The sequence below is a fragment of the Lissotriton vulgaris genome, chromosome 10 (assembly GCF_964263255.1).
Source record: "Lissotriton vulgaris chromosome 10, aLisVul1.2, whole genome shotgun sequence".
Lineage (NCBI taxonomy): Eukaryota > Metazoa > Chordata > Amphibia > Caudata > Salamandridae > Lissotriton > Lissotriton vulgaris.
Window position 1 is genome coordinate 125,106,476 of NC_141698.1, and position 19,120 is coordinate 125,125,595.

Consider the following 19,120-nt stretch of genomic DNA (forward strand, 5'->3'; position numbering starts at 1 on the left):
TAGTATGATCTTTAGCACCTTCAGACGGGAAACAGCCATTACAACGATGGCCGAACCACATGCTGCACTTACAACGCGGATATTACAACAAATGAGACTTTACCACACATTCCTTTACCATGCATTTCATTACCACGACATGCCTGTGTTGCATAGAGTGTACACTGTTCTTGATAGATACTTTTTAATGCTCTGTAGTGTTCTTGAGAGTGAGAGTTTCACTGAATGCAAACAGTGTTTTACAAATTAAACTGTCTCCATAGACTAAACACTGTTTTCTGTAGCCGCTTTTCTAGTCACATCAGCTTAATATCTAAATGAAGGTGTGATAACTGTGAGAGGTTTGATACAGATAAAGGGTGCGCATAGTAGGGTATTAGGTATGTTACAGAAGTTGTGTATCCGGAGAAACATGGTTTTCGCTGAACATTTGTATACAGATTGAACCCTGTGTGCAGTAAGACTTACCCTTCTATCTGTGATTGATAGTCAACATGAACTTGGGTAACCATGAAGTATATGATTTAGGGTAAATGTTGAACATAACATAATATTAGTTCACCTAAGGGGGTTGTATATATGATTGCATTAATGATGCTTCTAAATATGATTTATTTTATACATACTTTCAGGCCTCTAATGCCATACTCCTTTAGTAATGTGTGGAAAAGAGGCTTCAATGATGTCATCAGTATTGTCATCAATGATGTCATTTGAGATGTCATCAGTGTTATCATAAATGATGTCATAGAACATGTAATGAGTGATGCAATATGTGAGGTCATGAGCAGTGCATGTTGGGGGCACAAGCTATAGAATTTCTATGTTTGTCTTTTATTTTAAACGTTAATGTTGTCACTGAGATATTCACTAAACTGTTTTTAAACATAAAGTAAAACTTTATTACCATATGTAAAGCCTACCCCTTGCCAGATGGGAGCAAACACAACTAAATCCACCTCTGGTGTTGTAACTGGTCACCTAGTCTTCCCTTGTTTTAGCAATACTCAGGCTAGGGGTCACTAGGGGTGATGCTCCATGTGGCATTTAATTACCACAAGACTGCACTATCCTGATTACTGTGTAGCTTTAAGGTGGTTGGGGGCTCCCCTAGGCTCCAATAGAGAATCTGATATCTGAGACCAGGCCACACTAAGGGGTCTATTACGATGGTGGGTGGACAAAGTCCGCCTGCCACCGCAACGGCTAAACGGACCGCCCACCATAGGTGCATTGGTCCTGCCGTACTTATTAGGATGCCCCCGCCACACTGGTGGGTGCATCCTGCATTGCTAACATTGCTGCGGGCGGTGCTGTCAGCAGCACCCACCGCAATGTCAGAAATGCATGTTGTGCATTTGCATGCACAACATGACAGGCACTGCGCAGAGCCTGCCACCTTGGGCATGCAAATGCAGTAAGTACCATAGGTACCCCCATGTGCACCCCCCACCCCAGCACACTGGGGGCCCGCAACGGGCCCCCAAAAGCAAAGACTGCATGCCTTTTCATGGCGGAAACGCCGCCATGGAAAGGCTGATCACTGCCAACATCCCAATATGGATGGCAGTGTCTTGCAGACACCGCCACCATATTAAACATGTTTTCCACCTGATCGACCAGTCTACCGGCGGAAAAGCGGCGAATGGTCTTTCCGTCCGCCGCGGATCGCCCAGCCATCCTAATATGGCAGGAGTCTTTCCGGTGTGGATGGCGGGCGGTTTGCCCCCACCTGCCCGGCGGTGGCTACCACCGTCTCGGTGGGGGCGAACCGCCCGCCATCCTAATGGGCCCCTATGTTAGTGTTTGCATCAGACAAGCAAACAATGCCCTGATGTAATGAAACATTTACTCACACATCGAAGTTCCACAACCCTAAAAGGGAAATCTGCATTACTCTTCAATATTGGTCACGAAACTCCTCAGTGAGTTGCAGTATCCTTATATTGCAAACAGGTGCTTCCCGGAAGATCAGCCCTAGTGGCAACATTCCACAATGCAGCCGCCAGTATGCTAATAGATTATACCTTCGTTACTTCGTTACTTTATCGCTTTTCAGCATGATTGCAGGCTTTCAGATAGGGACTCAAAATCAAAATGATCATCTGTCACAGGAAATCATCATAAGAATATCTAGACCATCATTAGATCAGCCTGTCAAGGATCCAGAGTCCATATTCACTGATAACTTCAGGAGGATTAAATGCAAAGCCAACCAACCAGAAGAATTGCTGGCCGCGGAAAGTCATTATGGGATGATCAGGAAGAGAACGATACAAACATGATAACGCACTGGGAATGCTTCATGAAAACACTAGGAGAAATGGTACACAGACAAAATATCGAGTTTTAAATATCGATATACAATAATATCGAAGTTTAAATACCGATGGGACAAAATATCGAAGGTAAGTAATATCGACAGTCTTAATATCGATATTAGTATGATATCAGTAATATCGAAGATTTAAATATCGATGTCAATAATATCAAAATAAATAACTTTGATGTTACTAATATCAATTTTTTAAAAAATGTAGTGTATATTATATTGTATTTATTATGTTTTATTATTTATTTTTAATGTAATTGAATTAAATATTGTCTTTTACTACTGTAGCGGGTTGTGGGTTTATAGGGGAATAGGGTGGGAAGTAATTTAATTATGTTAAATTAATTATTAATTAGTAGGAATTATTAATTAATTAATTGAGAAATAATTTTTAATTAATTTTGATTAATTGATAAATATGTTCTGTAGCGGGTTATGGGTTTATAGGGGAATAGGGTGGGAAGTAATTTAATAATAATTAATTAATTAATATATGTTTGTACATTTTTTAATTAATAATTATTTGGTAATTAATTAATATTAATTAGTTAATTAATTAATATATTTTGTACATATTTATAAGTATTAATTAGTTGGTAATTAATTAATATTAATTAGTTAATTACATTAATTATAGTAATGTTTTATATATAATTTTTTGTTATTCTTAATTATTTAATTGGGAAAAATAATATTAATTTTTAAATTAAATTAATTACAGCTAATGTGCTAATATATTTACTTTATTGTTATTGTTAATTAATCATTAATTGGTAATTAAATAATATTAATTAATTTTGGGTAAAGGAGTATTTTTAGGGTTCAGGGTCAGTTTTCAGTTTTTGGGTAAAGGGGTATTTTTAGGGATAAGGGTCAGTTTTCAGTTCATGGGTAAAGGGGTATTTTTAGGGTTCAGGGTCAGTTTTCAGTTTTTGGGTAAAGGGGTATTTTTAGGGTTCAGGGTCAGTTTTCAGTTCATGGGTAAAGGGGTATTTTTAGGGTTCAGGGTCAGTTTTCAGTTTTTGGGTAAAGGGGTATTTTTAGGGTTCAGGGTCAGTTTTCAGTTCATGGGTAAAGGGGTATTTTTAGGGTTCAGGGTCAGTTTTCAGTTTTTGGGTAAAGGGGTATTTTTAGGGTTCAGGGTCAGTTTTCAGTTCATGGGTAAAGGGGTATTTTTAGGGTTCAGGGTCAGTTTTCAGTTTTTGGGTAAAGGGGTATTTTTAGGGTTCAGAGTCAGTTTTCAGTTTTTGGGTAAAGGGGTATTTTTAGGGTTCAGGGTCAGTTTTGGGTTTTTGGGGTACAGGGATATTTTTAGGGTTCAGGGTCAGTTTTGGGTTTTTGGGGTACAGGTGTACAGGGTAAAAACAAAAAAATAATACATTAAATCAATTAAATAACATTAAAAGAAAAAAAAATACATTAAAATATTAAGTGTTTTATGTATTTTAAATGTATATGTATTAGTTTTAATTTTGGTTTTAATATTTTTATTTAATATTTGTAAAATTATATGTATTTTAAAATTATTTTTACATTATTATTAATACATTTAAAAAAAACGATATTTTTAATTCCGATATTTTTGTACTACGATATTTTTTTTCTCGATATTTTTGTACTTACCTTTATGAAGATAGGATTCCGATATTTTTGATGTCGATATTTTTGTTCCGATATTTTTGTAGTTCGATATTCTGTCTGTCGATATTATGTCAGACATTCAGGAGAAATGTATACAGCAAGCGCTGGTTTATAGTCAACATCTAATGGTTCATCAGACCGTCAAAAGAACCACCTTTCTATCTCCAAAATCTCTAACCTTGTGAAGCTCAAGAAAACAATAAACAAAATATTAAGCAGACTTCAGCAAACAGGACTGGGTCCTATTTTTCAGAAGGAGCTAACATAATTAAAAGAAAAAAGATAAAAGTAATCTGACAAGCGAAAAGGCAATCAGATGTTAATTTGTGGGCCAGACTATTGTACGACTCAAAGTCTAACAACAGCACAAAATTCTGGCGCAAAATAAACAGCTTAGACAACCCGAACGTACAAAGAATTGACTCACGTCTGACAGAAGAAGCTTGGGCCTCCCACCTGCTGCAACATTTTAACTCAGAACAGAATCAGGACTCTGGCTACATCCCTGAGGCAACTCTCTCTGACCTAACTTTCCCAGTAGTAAACCATCATATTTAATTTACAACTCATCAGATCAAGAATAGGATAGCTAAAGCCAAGCAGGTGGGCGCGCCGGGCCCTAACTGGATTCCAAATGTGCAATTCAAAAAACAGATCCGGACTACTGAACTCCCTCACTACTACCGCACTTTGTACCAATCTCAGGAGGAGATAATATCCCGGACCCCTGGAGGGAGTCTGTCATATCCCCAATATACAAGAAAGGGGACAAGAACATAGCAAATAATTGCAGGCTTGCAGCTTTAATAGCTATTGAGGCCAAATACTATGCTGGCCTCCTCCTGGATGACCTTGCAGCCTGGGCAAATGAAAAATCGATTATCCTCATCAATCAGACGTTTTTTTTGCAAGGGCATGGGAGCAACAACGAACATACTTGTCCTGTCTCTATTAATAGACAGCACCAAAGCAGCAAAATACCCTCTCTTTCTGTGTTTCATCGACTACTCATCAGCTTTCGATAAAATTGACAGGAACAAACTCTGGCTCAAACTTAAGGAAAATAAAATGCCATCTGCTCTTTTAAACCAGCTAATGCTCCTACACACTAACACATGGGTCCAAGTAAAGCTAGGAGATGGATATTTCCTGTCCAGAAAAATTTCAACAACAAAGGTGCTGGCCCCCATGCTCTCCAACTTGTATAGGGCAGACTTATCAACGGAATTAGACATTTGTCATTCACATGTGCCAAGGATATGAGGGCCCCTACTCTCCAATCTGCTGTACACAGACAACCTTGTGTTGATCAGCCGAACCCCCTTTGGTTTTGAACCTCTGCTAGATACAACCAGGTAGATATTCAGCTACCAACGGTCTAACCATCAACCTTAACAAAATTAAGGTAATGCGATTACATTCAAAAAAGATAACGTCCAACTTTGTTGGCACTTGGCCGATACAACAATACAAGTAGTTGAAGAATATAAGTACTTGGTAGTGATAATAGACAATAAAGGCACATTTACTACACAAAAAGAAGCCATCAAAAGAAGAGGCAATTCAATTGCGGTAGCTCTAAAATCCAATACAAAACAGCCGGTCCAAGCCTAATCCCACTGCTACAGGTTTGGCGAGCAAAGTTCATTCCATCTATCACTTACGGGAGCGAGTACCTGAGGGGAAGAGACATGGCTATTCTAGACAGAACAGATGCAAGAACAGCAAGAATGATATTCAATCTACCCAATTATGTCTCGTCAGCCCAAATAAGGCTGGAATTTGGCCTGCAGACCCAAGAAATCACTCACAAAGGTGCCTATGTCAAGTGCTGACACAGGATTAAAAAATAGCTGAACTAGGAACACTGAACTCCCATCTATTAAATGAAATTCACTTAAAGATGGAATGCGCAGCCATGGCTTACTTGACAGCATCAATAGACCGTCTGGGCCTTGAGGATCTCTGGGCGGCCTCAGGGACTCATAACTTCTTCAAGCAACTTGTAAACAAGACAGTGAAAAGGCTGTCCATTTTGGAAGATAAGGCAGTACTCAAAGAAAGGGCCCACAGATGGTTTGTTTTGCATAGTTACTCCAGGCCCCATCCGCAACCTTATCTAGGCACAGGATTCAGCAGGAGAACAAAAGAAAAATACCTTCATTTTCGAATGGACATTCTACCATCCCTGCTGCATCTCCCCCCCCCCCCCCCCCCCCCCCCCACTGGAAACAATCTGTATCTCAGACTATTTCTTACTTATGTGGGGAAGTCGATGAGAGTGTATTACACTTACTGGGTATCTGCTTAGAACTACAAGTTGAACATCTACTGCTACTGAAGCCCATATTTTTAAGCAAGGGGATAAGATCCTGCAGACAAGCAGTGAAGGCGTGTCTCAGAGGTGGAGACGTACAGTTATTGTGTCGCTTTGTACAATATATGGAAGCGGCAGGGGAAAAAGCTCTGGTATCAAGCGAACAGCAATATTATCACTGCAACCAAAAGACTCCCACAGTGACACTTCTCAGTGAACAACAAACATTCAGGTCAACCTCCATCCGAAAGACATAAGCTGGAGCATAAAACTCAACAGGAACACACCATCACCGCTGTTTATAGATCAATCGAGCATTGCACAGTCGTCTTTTTACAGAGACCCAAACATTGACTTTTTAACTATTGGAATATGCTTCCTTGATCAAAATCCCCTTCTCAATTCTTCTTTAGGCACCTTACGTGACAGTATCAGTAAACTCTTCGGAAAGCATTTAGAATAAGAATGGTCCTTGCACAAACATTGCTATTGTTAGCACACTGAACTAGCCCTTAGAGGATGTATTTACTAAGCTGCTGTGCAAGACTGAAAAGTGTTAGACAACTGAAGCTAGCAAGCAGCCAGGGCTTTAGTCCATTACCAGAACCTAAGTGTATTAACTTCTACACTGAATGTTCTGCAAAAACATTGCACAGGGACCTAACTCATTGGAATTTTTAACATCAAATTAGCTCGAGCTGAATAATCTATGTTCGATCTCAAGAGGAAAGATTTTGCCAACTCATTGCATTTCATAATAATTAGTGAGCATTGCTCCAACCATTTTAGCACAAGGAATTCATGTTTCATGATATGCTCTTCAGGTTTTTAATTATGAATTTTGCTGCTATGTTTTTTATGTGAAAATTGTAAAACCAAATAATAAATGATTTACTTACGTTGTACAACAGGATGGCAATTTAACCCTGTCATCAGCAATGTATGATTATAGTCACAACATTCAGCATTGTTATTAAAAGTAAATTAAATGATCCTCCACTATGGATTTAAAGATCAGAAATATAAGTGTAAGCATTAAATGGGGAGGCAAGGTCCTTCCAAATCCAAGTAGTATCTTCTGAATGTTTTTTTTGAGGATGTACATTATTTTTTTTTTCTGTTCAAATTTCATTATTATATTTTCATAACACAAAAGAGGTCTTGCCAACAAATAAAAATATTACTAATACAGTATTATTGTTACAGTAAACATTATTCCAAAGAGGTGATTTGAGAAATAATTTGCTTCTCACACTAAAGTAGGCTACATTTGACACCCAGTCAATCCTCCTTCATCCTCACAGTTTTCGTCCAACATGTTTTAGAATCGAATTTGCTTCCCTTCTCACAACAGTTAATGAATTTGATATTCAAGGATAACAGCATATCTACTAGTTTGAGCACTAGGTACCACAAGAGATAGTAAGATTTATCTGAAATATATTATATCACACACATTCCTTAGAAAAATTGTCATTAATTGTTTTTTGTTTCCAGTCTTATTTCCATTCCTCATTCCTATTCTCGAGAAAATGAATGTCTGCCTGTTTCCCAAAGACATGTTGCTGTTTTTTGAAAGTGCTGTCAAGAGCATCAAGGAGAAGAGGCAAAAAGGCAAACACGAGGTGAGTGCAGCCCAATATCAGAAAAAGGAATAGCTTTCATAAAAGGGCATCGTTTGTCTAAGAAGGGTCCTTTATCCCCTTCACTGCGGCGGCTATTCCGCCGCAGTGCTAAGGGGGCGGGGCGGAAGAGCGGCGGGCGCATGCTGGTGACGGAACCGCTCCATCACCAGCGTCGGTTGCGCTGTGCTTATGACGAAGCGGTTCCGTCATGGCCCCGCCCGCTCAATAAAACGCTCAGCGTAGGCGCGGAATTCGCGCCGCTCATGAGCGGCGGGCAGGCCATGACGGAACCGCTCCGTCATCAGCACAGCGCCACCGCAGCTGATGACGGAGAGGTTCCGTCATCAGCACTTAAGGGGTTAAAGTCTCCAGCAGGCCGACACTCCCTACACTAAGCATCAATAGGTTGAGCCTCCCATTGTATGAAGAAGTAAGGAAAGGTGGAAAGGAAGGAAAGAAGACATAAAAAAACGTGAGAGGTAGTGAGTAATTTTTGTTTGTTTATGGCATATCATGACATGATAGGTATTTCCTGTTTCTGCACACTAAAATTCTGAGGCCCTGATTCCATGTTTGTTGGAGGAAAAAGTGCTGTCTATCGCACCTGATACATTGTTTGTCATGTTTGATGATTACCACCTATTATGAGTTTCTGGGAAATAATGTGTCATTTTAGTTCTCTCTGCATGGCACTGTAAATACCATACATATTTCTGCTGTTCACTTCCGGTAAGTTTAACCTGCTGAAAATTAAGGAAAAGGATATATTTAATGCATCTGGTAATTACCGGGTGTGGTAAATATACCTAACTCATAATTCTGACTCTGCTGCAAACAAGTGGTTACATTGGAGTCGGAAAACACTGACTCACTCTTAATTTGTTCCTAAGTCAAGTTATGAAAAGGTATTAAGGAAGAGAGGGCCATATGTATCAAGTCTTTTTTGATTAGCAAAGGCCGGAATTCGCCGAATTTCGTCCTTTGCGAATCGCAAAAGGCTGTTTTGCATTTTTTGATATGTATTAAAAATTCGCATCTTAAGGAATCGCAAAAATTTAAGATTCCTCATTTTGCTATAGCATTTAAGGAATCGCAATTTTGCGATTCCTTAAATGCTGTGTATGAAGCATTTTACTATAGCGAATTTAGTTTAAGAAATCGCAATTTACCACCAACTTTCAATTGGTGGTAAATTGCGATTTCTTTTAAAAATGCACTAATTGGCATTTTTTAATGTGGCATGTGACGCACATACATGCCCATAGGGCATATATGTGCGCCATATGCACACATATGCTGATTTCAGGGGTGCAGCAGGTTGTCCTTGAGACACCCCTGCACCCTTGAAATCAATCTCATTTTGCGATTAGCATATTGCGATTCGCAAAATGAAATGCATTTCACAATCATTCCTATGGGCCTCCTGGCCCATAGGAATGAATGGGAAAACATTCTTTATTTGCGAATTCTCAATTTGCGAATTCGCAAATAAAGAAGATTAAGAAATCACAAAAAAATGCGATTTTTTACATACAGCCTGTTTTGCAATTTCTAAATAGCGATTCCTTAAAAATCGCTATTTAGAATTTGCAAAAAGGAACTTTGATACATATGGCCCAGAGGGAGGTAAATGAAAGAATGGACGAAAGAAGAAAGAGAGAACTGATGGAAAAGAAAGAGAAAGGGAAGGAAGGGGAAAGGATGAAAGGCAAGAGAGAAAAACATACAATGAAAATAGACTGAAGACAAGAAGGGATGTGGAAGGAAGAACGGGGAGTTAAATAAAAAAAATTAAAAGAAGGGCAAACGATAGAAGGGATGAAAGGAAGGAATGCAGGAATGCAGGAAAGAAGAAAGGCGAAAGGGAGGCAAGGTAAAAGGGAATGAAAACGTGGGGAGAAATGAACTTAGAAATAAAATGAGGAAAAAAAGGAAAGGAGCAAGGAAGGAGGAGGCAAAAGAAAAACAAAGTAAACTAAAAGAAGATGAAAAATACAGTAAGAGGGCAAATAAAGCAGGGGTTTATAAAGGTGAACGAAAGAAGTAATCAGTGTGAGTAATAAAGTCAGAATCTATTTGAGGCCAAAGATTGAGGCACACCTTCTTGCGAAAAGTTTCAGAGGGTGCTGTCCTAGTCAAATGCATTGATAAACACTTCTCCAAACCAGAGGCACCAATGTCTGACCATAAAGAAACTACAGATAACAAAGGTTTATTAATGGACATAAAAATAGGGCAGTTATTATAAACAGGACATGATTTGTTGCCATTCACTGCATAAAGTGAAATATTGAAGCATGAAATCTGGCCATAAACTAAGATAGCCAAGTTCACTTTCACTTGGGTAAATGCCATATCTTGATTCTCCTAGTATTCCTGTACAATTAATAATGTCCTTAACAAGCTAGTGAATTGTTAGAGACTGTACAGAATATTTTTGACTGATAGTATACTGTGTATCTTTCCTTCTTTTCCCAGAACCGAGTGGACTTTTTGCAATTGATGCTTGATTCTCAGAAAGAAGACATTTCAGCATCCAATGGCATAAATCATGGTTACAAAGGTAATACCCTAGGCCTAGAATATACCAAATCATGTCTAATAATGTGATGGAAATCAACAGGTCATACAGGTAGAGTGAGTTATTTGTTTTTTAAATATTTATAACAAACATCATAACGCCGAACCTAGCATATGTTCAATGCTCAAAACTTTAAAAAAGGACAATAAAGGGTTGAAGGATGAAAACACAAAACGTGCAAGTGATTTGTGAAAAACAAAACAACCATACATTATACTGAAAGGGGTGCAGTTAACTGAAAATGTAAAAGCTGGACAGTTGTTGCATTAGAGCAAGTGCGCCTTCTTCTGAGATTTGAAGGCACCAAAGGGGGTCTCATCCTTAAAATCGTTAGAGCTTGAGTTCCACCCCATAACGCTAGCCACTTTATAGAATATATTTTGTAGATCAGATTTGAAATCTCTTGCTGATGCCAATTTCGAATCCAGGTTTCAGTGTGTGCTCTGGTGGGACCATGTTTGGGTCTGGACAGCATTCGTTGCCTCAGTGACCTCATGACATCAACTCTTTATAAAAAAAAAAGTATAAGAAGAAAAAGTACATAGAGAAAGTGAGTGGGCTTTGGATCAGTTCCCTAAAGTCACTGGTCTTCCTGTGGGTTTCATCCTTTGCATTGCTTGGTCAGTCAATCCATGAAGTCCATTTCTTTTTGAGGACGTTTACATTATCTGTTTTTGTGTTGCCATTTAGTTTTGCCGCTGGGACATCAGTTAGTCCTTTTGTTAGACTGCAGGTGCAACATGATTTGTGGAGAGAAACAGTTGTTTTTATGTAGTTACTCGGCTAACGCAATGGCACAACATAAAGCAACACACCAAAACAAGGCATAGCATAGCATGACACAACATAACACACCTTAGGATAACAGCAAAGCACAACACAAAACATCCAAACATAAAAAGCATGGGATAACATACCCTGACAATGTAGCCCTACATGAAATAACATAACATAGCACACCATAACGTAATGCAACAGAGGGCAGCATTACTCAGCAGAACACAACATGCAATAACATAACACAGCATGGCACAGCATGACATAACATGACACTCGATAACATAACCCATATGTGGGGATGTGGTAAGAAACATGGTTGACAAGACGAGAAAGGAGTAAACAGCAAACTCTGTCCAAAAAACTTGACAAAATCTGGGGCCTCCCCCAAGCCTCAGAAGGAAGCCAGAGGTACCGACGGAAAGTGCGGGGCCTCTTATATACCTGAGCAGGGTCCAGGTGAGGTGAGGTCCTTTCCCCTACCAATAAGGAATTCACGGAAGCTAACGTGATATGGAGGGGTAATGTTCATGGTTGTTACAGGTCGTACCGTATTCAACTAGTTCTATTATACTTTATTCTTTTGGTGATCGTGGTGATTTTTTCCACTACTAGGAGTGCAACTTTTAGAAGAGCAGAGGCCCTGATGAATGCCAAGGGATTTAACACCCGTGAGGCAGAAACATGTTGGCCTTTTCATAGGCAGATATTTGCTACTGTCTTTTTTGCACTGTTCTGGTTTTAATTAGGAGGCGTGTCTTGTCCACAGACTAAAGTTGCTAGAAGGAGGACATTCCATCCTATTTTAAGTCACTGATTTGTTTTTGTTGCACTTGTTACTCTTACCATCAAAAGATCAGTCATCACGGATGGTTTGTAGCTTTGTTGGACCAAATCCTGAAAACAGCAATAAGGTGCGGTGTTTGATGTCCCAATGATCAGGGGACCAGCCTATTATGCACTTCGGTTTGGCCAAATGATATGACTGATCATTGAGTCGATTTGATGGAAAACCTTTTTCAAATTGCTTTGGACTGGTCAGCCAGGTACGAATAACCCATGATGTGCCGGTCTATATTGTGTATTTAGTGTTCGCCCTTCTCCCTCTTTCTCTTGAAATAAGCTGTCTTTAGTTGATATGTACACCATGGGATCCTGTGGACTCGGTGACAGCGCAGCTTTAAAGTTTAGCTGGTAGACCCCCTGTGTTCTGTGTGTTGGTAATTCAATAGTAGCTGGGGATTAATACAGGTGTGGGTCTCTAAAATATACATCCCTTGGACCCTCCTTAACCGTTGTTTTGGTGTTTATAGCATAGCATGACACAACATAACACACCTTAGGATAACAGCAAAGCACAACACAAAACATCCAAACATAAAAAGCATGGGATAACATACCCTGACAATGTAGCCCTACATGAAATAACACAACATAGCACACCATAACGTAATGCAACAGAGGGCAGCATTACTCAGCAGAACACAACATGCAATAACATAACACAGCATGACATAACATGACACTCGATAACATAACCCATATGTGGGGATGTGGTAAGAAACATGGTTGACAAGACGAGAAAGGAGTAAACTGCAAACTCTGTCCAAAAAACTTGACAAAATCTGGGGCAAAGTTGGCCATCTGCGAGAGGAGCTGGGTGCCCTTGTAATGAGAAACAGCATGACGCAGGTGGAATCACTGTAGGGACTAGCACATAGCAGGAAAAGAGCAGAGTCGAAGGAGGAAACGTGAAGCAAGCTCAAGAAGGCACCAAAATAAGATGGTGTCCTTGCAACAGTCACACATTGTTATTGTTATTGTTAGGTCCTTTTATATAGGGCGCAGCTGCCTCCGTGAAGGGGCGTCCCAGCGCTTGCAGCAGTGCCAATAGAAAGCGAGGGCTAGATCGTATGGAATAGGTGGGTCTTGATGGCCTTACAGAAGGACAGCAGGCAATCTAACCGCCGAATCTGAGCAGGGAGAGAGTTCCATAATTTAGCGTCAAGAAATCGAAAGGACTGGCCCCCGCTCTGAGGTGCTTCACACAGGGGAACGCTGCAAGGAATTGCTCTGCCGAGGGTACCTGGCAAGTAGGGCCATAGGGGACTAGCAGATTAGATAGGATCTAAGGGGAGGACAGCTTTAGAGTTTTAAAGGTCAGGCATAGAGCTTTAAATTGGATCCTTTGGGGCATGGGTAGCCAGTGAAGGCGCTGTAACGCACCTGATGCAGAGCTGGTCCTGGGGAGCTTCAACAGGACTCGGGCAGCCGCGTTCTGTACTCGCAGCAGGCGAGTGACTTCAGCCTTGTTGGCGCCTAACATAAGTGAGTTGGCATAATATAATCTAGATAGGATGGCAGCCTGGACTATCAACTGTCGGGTAGAAGGATCAAAGAAGCCCAGCATGGGCCTCAAACCCCGCAGGAGTCCGAAGCAAGTACCAGCGATCTTCTTTGTATGTTCCTGGAACCCCAGGGTGGAATCAAACCAGATTCCTACATTTTTTACTGCCGACTTGGGGGTGGGCGCAGTCCCCAGAGAAGCCGGCCACAAATGCTTGCTCCAGAGCCCTTTATCCTTCCCCACCAACAGAACTTCTGACTTGTTGGCATTAAGTTGCAGGCAGTTTGCTGTCATCCAATGCGCAACTGCAGCTAGGCCATCAAGGAATTGTTCAGCATCCTGAGTATGGCCACCACTAGTTGCTTATCATCGGCATACGAGACCATGATCAAGCCATGGTCCCTCACCACCGCTGCCAGGGGTTGGACATAAAGGTTGAACAACACAGGGCTTAAGGCCCAGCCCTGGGGAACCCCCTGCTTGATGACAGAGAGGAAGGGTGGGCCGAAACATGGAGTGATCGGTCAGATAGAAAAGCGCGAAACCACTCCAAGGCCAGGCCCACCACCCTCCCCTCCTCTAGCCAGCGAAGGAGGATCTGATGGGATAGCGTGTCAAACGCGGCACTAAGATCGAGTAAAATAAGGGCCGCAGTTTGACCCTCATCCAGGATGGTCCGCAGATGTTCAGTAACGGCTAGCAGCGCGGTCTCGGTACTATGACCCGGGCGGAAACCATTCTGGGAGCGATCCAAAGCACCTGTGTTGTTCAAATAGCCTGAGAGGATGGTATTAGTGTGGGCCTCAGCAATTTTAGTGACCCAGAGCAGAAGTTATATGGGTCGCACATTTTCTGGTTTAGTAGGATCAAGTGATCGTTTTTTCAGCAAGGGGACCACGCTAGGTTGATTCCATGCCGGGGACACCACCGCCGTAGTGAAAGAGGCATTAACAATCTGCCACAGAGGTGTCATTAGAGCAGTTAGAGTATCCCTAAATTCGGCTGGCCTCATGGGATCTACAGGGGAACCTGATTTAACCTTTTTGCTCAGGGTAAGAGACTCATCCTGGGAGATGGAGGGGATGACTACCAGGGTATTGATGGGCCGAGAATCTGATGCGGACATGGGGTCCAGAGGGCAGATTTATCTGGCCCAAAGACACTTGCACGTCCTGAAATTAACTAGATGGTTCTTGTGGTCCGATCTGCAAGCATTTTAGACAATGTATGACAGGGTTCCTTTTATGTTGGTCCAGTTCAGAGATACCAGACTAAATTAATTTTTCACTTCTTAAAGAAATGTATTTTTCCAATAATTAAGAACATTTACATAGCGTCAACGAGCAGATAGCTATTACATAAAACGCGACAATTTCTAGCATAACTATTAGGTATATTCTTAAGGATTGTAAGTGCTCAATTTCACATGGCCATACAACGAAGCAAGGGCAGCTTGAATAAGTGGCATGCAGTAGATTCGGAGCAGTGGGGGAAGCCCCACATCGGTGGTGCTATGAGTTGTGGGCTGGGCACCTTCCTGCACCCACACGAAGGGGCGAGAGATATGGCAGCCCCAGTGTATGAATCAGGTGCAGTGGGGATGCCGAGGTGGCATCAAGGAGGGAAGGTCCCCCCAGGTGCACCAACCTACAACGGTGGAAACACCCAGTGTGGTCAACTGGTGAAAGTGGGGGCAGCTGCTTGCCTGTGGGAATATACCTAGTGGAGGTATTAAATGACTGACTGACTAGGTATGGCCAAGGAGGTGAAAAGTGTTTTTCCCCCACAGCACGGATGGACTGGGACAGTTTGGGCAAATTGCCCAGACGTGCACAGGTGAGCAGCAAATAAGGGCGTGTCTCCCCCACCCCCCAAATTCACCTACAACCCACTCAAGAAACTTTGTCACATGAAACATTTGTGGGATTGTAAGTTGAGCACAGTTACCATGAACTAACGTAAGTAGTAGGAATGGATTCGCAACACATGCTGTAGCCACTACAGTGACTCACTGTTAGAACCAAAATTTCAGGTGCTAACAGCTGGATCCAGAGGGTTATCAGGGTACTACAACATAGAGTAAACAACCTGTGCTTGGAACAGTGGTTAAACTCAAGAGCACAAGGCAAAATGTGGTAGTGGCATCACTGATGTCTGAGTCCAGTGCCAAAGGAGTCCTAATAGCAGAAGCAGAAAACAATGGGTAGCATCACCTGACCTGAGAGACAGCCTCGATAGCATATTAAGAACAGTGCAAGAATTGGAAACTGTCCTTGAATTCAAAATCAACACAGTAGCCATAAATGTATGGCTACTAAGGTTCGACAAAAGGAAGTTGTCAGAGTGAATTTGGGCTAACAGACATTATCGTGCAAAGTCTGAAATTGCTGAAATCAGCAAAAATGTCAGATTTACTAGTAAGTGTATGTTACTTGGAATTTCAGGTAGACAATATAGAAGAAAAAGCTTGCAGAAACACTAGTGGAATATTTGGGCTCCAAGAGCATGCTGGGGGTTGGGAAAAAGTTGCCTACCTAGAAAATTAGCTGTCATTGGTGGTTGCGCCTGAGGGCCTTTCGAAATTGATTGAAAGGGTTCATAAAGCACTGGTTCTGCTGTTTCCATCAGGTGCCCCCTCACACCCCCATCCATCGATTGCAAAGCTCCTGAACTATGGAGACCAGGATATTACCTGGCAGAATGCCCACTCACGCTGCACATGGCTCCTTCAAAGTGAGCATTACTACTGTTTTTAGGTCAAACTTAGCAGCGCGCATGCTCTGCTCTGCGAGGCATGCTGTACTGACTTCTATGGGCTTTAGCCGTGCCCTCACTGTCAATTGATTAAAGTGTCTGTTCTGCCAAAAAGCTTGTTTCTGTATGGTTGTTTAGCTTTATATGTTCCACCTTCTTGTTTCTTGCTTCTCCCCTGGAGTATTGGCATATCACAGTATCCTCTCTCTGTAGTTCTTTTCCCTGTTTTTGCACACTTTTTTCAATGTTGCAGAGTGCATGTGCACTCTGCTTGTCTTATACTGTCCTCGCCCATACACCCACCGCTCAATTTTTTCCAACCATTCCCCCCTCTCCCGCCCTGATTTCATGTACTCCCAGTACCCTAAACTGTTGTTCCTGCAGTGCTACATCGTTATTTGTGGTGTGACAAAAATGCTGCAGTAGTATGACAAAAATACTGTTACTTTAAACAACAAGCGTTGCTGAAATCAGCATGCACTGACTCTGCAATTATATTGCTATTAAAAATACATCAATTTGGTGAGTAGTGGATTATGGCTTCCAAAAATAGCAGCAGCCCTTCTATACAGGAAGCGCTCCGGGCTTATGAAGGGTCCAACGGGGCACCATAAGAAACACAATGCTCACCAAACAATATCAGTATTTCGATTTGTATTGCATGGTTTTTTAGTCATCGTAGTGCTTCCTATGGGATTCTTCAGGATTGAGGGTGCATTACCTTATGTGGCTAATAGAGGTCCCTTTCGAACTCCAGAGGAACACCTAGTGACAGTATGTGGTACTGCACCCTTTCCACATAAACAGTGCCTAATGCACAAGAGCAGGGTTCGCTGCACGTAAACAGAGAGTTTCAGAGCTTTCTGCTCACAAGCAGGGTGCATTTTTGGTACTTACTCTTAAAGTGTCTCAAAATGGAAGAACAAGAAAACACAAGAGCTCTAGGAGGAATAGTCCTGTGAGACACTGAGATTTCTGGGTTACCATTTTATTTGGCATAAGCATTTGTTGAGATCAGTGGCAGGGTAGCAGGGCATGCTTCTGGTCCGGAGTCGGCCCTTCAGGCTCCACATGTGGAGCCGTGGGAGTGGCACCGCCCGCATCCCTCGTCATGTCAGTCGACCAACGGGGAGAAGTCGAAGAGCGACGATGCTTCTTTGACTTCTACTTGGTCTTAGACTTATCTGACCACGAGTGCGAAGACTTGGATGACGAGTGGTGATGGCTCCGCGACTGGTCCCTCGACCTCCCTCTCGACCGGGACCTCGACCGGTGCGGAGCCGGCTGCCAGTGCTCAAGAAGCTTTCGGGATTGCTCCCGCAAAGACTTCAGAGTCATGGTCTGGCAGTCGGAGCACGACTTGGGGTCGTCACCGACATCATCCGGGTACAGGAACCGCAAGCCTTGAAGCCGGGCATCCCTACGAGCACCAGGAGTCGTAGACTCAAAAAGACGTCAACAAAAGTCACTCAAAAAGTTCAGTCAAAAAGTGTCTGGAGGTACCGCTCTCTCTGGATCTGCGCCTGCTGGTGTGGAAAAAGAAAGAACTGACGTCAGTGTGCGAGGGCGGCATCTAAGTAGTTACTGCCATGTCATCCAGGTGACCACGACGCCAACGACGGATGCAGAGCCGACTGACACCACCTTCCGATGCACAGAGGTACTGCAGCCGAAAAAACTTTCCGGATCCAGTCTGACGCCTGGGGGTAATTATAAGGTAAGGAATCTATAACTAACTGTTTCTTTCAGATGCATCCTTCAATGAGCCTCTGATCTGCTGTGTGAAAGTTAGAATGATAAAGACCTGGTGAACACCTGGTACCTCGTGTTATGATGATTTTCAAACTGAACAAAGTGTCAAATTTTTTTGCCAGTGCTTGCACAACATTTTGCGTTCTACTTCACACGGTCTCTGTAGACACGACACATCAGTTTGTATCTGAAACTTTATTTGTATCTGGAAGTAGCAACATTTCTGGAGATTACATCAGCAGGCCACGAATGTGACCTGTTATGCTGTTTATTATGATAACAGTGAGAACTTTAGCATTAAGAGCAGAGACGAACCTGCACACCATTTATTTATTTGTAGTCCTCTCCGTAATGTAACAGACCGTACACCCTTTACCCGGCCACAGTTGGGACCTCCATCAGCTTGTCTATGTCTCCTTTTCTTTGGAAAGACCCCCCCTCCACTGTTGTGTTTACAGAGGGCCCCCGAAATGGCTGCACAGTCTTGTGTGGACACCTAGTAACAGCCTGTGGCACTGAACCCTTTCCCTGCTATGTGGATTTTATTTTATTGCTTATCCTACTGTTGGGCCACAAGGAGCAGTCAGACCACATACTGGCTTCTTGTATGAAAACGGCCGCTTTACTGAAGACAGGTGCACATCGCATACATGATACCCCAGGCCTTCACCTCACAAAACTAGACCTCACTATTAGGCCTGTACGTAAAACTCTGCTCCGCTTGCAGAGTTTGTGGCATTCGTAAACTCCACGTCCTGTGGAGAACATGGAGTTACAAATAAATTCTGCACTCTGCAACAGAGCAGTGTTTTTTTCCCCAAATCTCATTTTGTGTGCGTGGGAGCAACTTGCTGGCACTCGTGAGCGGCCACGAGATTTTCTAGCCATTTGCAAGCTCCACTATATTTGCAAGCCTTCCATCAGCTCCCGTTAGATTTTGCCACCGTTACTATGGCTTTGGGCCACGCCAGCGACTTCCGCAAGATTTTTTTAC

General features: G+C 42.1%; 1 protein-coding gene across 1 annotated transcript in view; it reads left to right on the forward strand.

The window, feature by feature from the left end:
* The window catches only part of LOC147684821 (cytochrome P450 3A21-like), a 242,933-nt gene that overhangs the window by 128,941 nt on the left and 94,872 nt on the right, over window positions 1-19,120 (forward strand). The window contains exons 8-9 of the mRNA XM_086940698.1: window positions 7,788-7,915; window positions 10,394-10,478. Of these exons, the coding sequence (XP_086796824.1) occupies window positions 7,788-7,915; window positions 10,394-10,478 (213 nt within the window). The remainder of the gene's footprint in view (window positions 1-7,787; window positions 7,916-10,393; window positions 10,479-19,120) is intronic.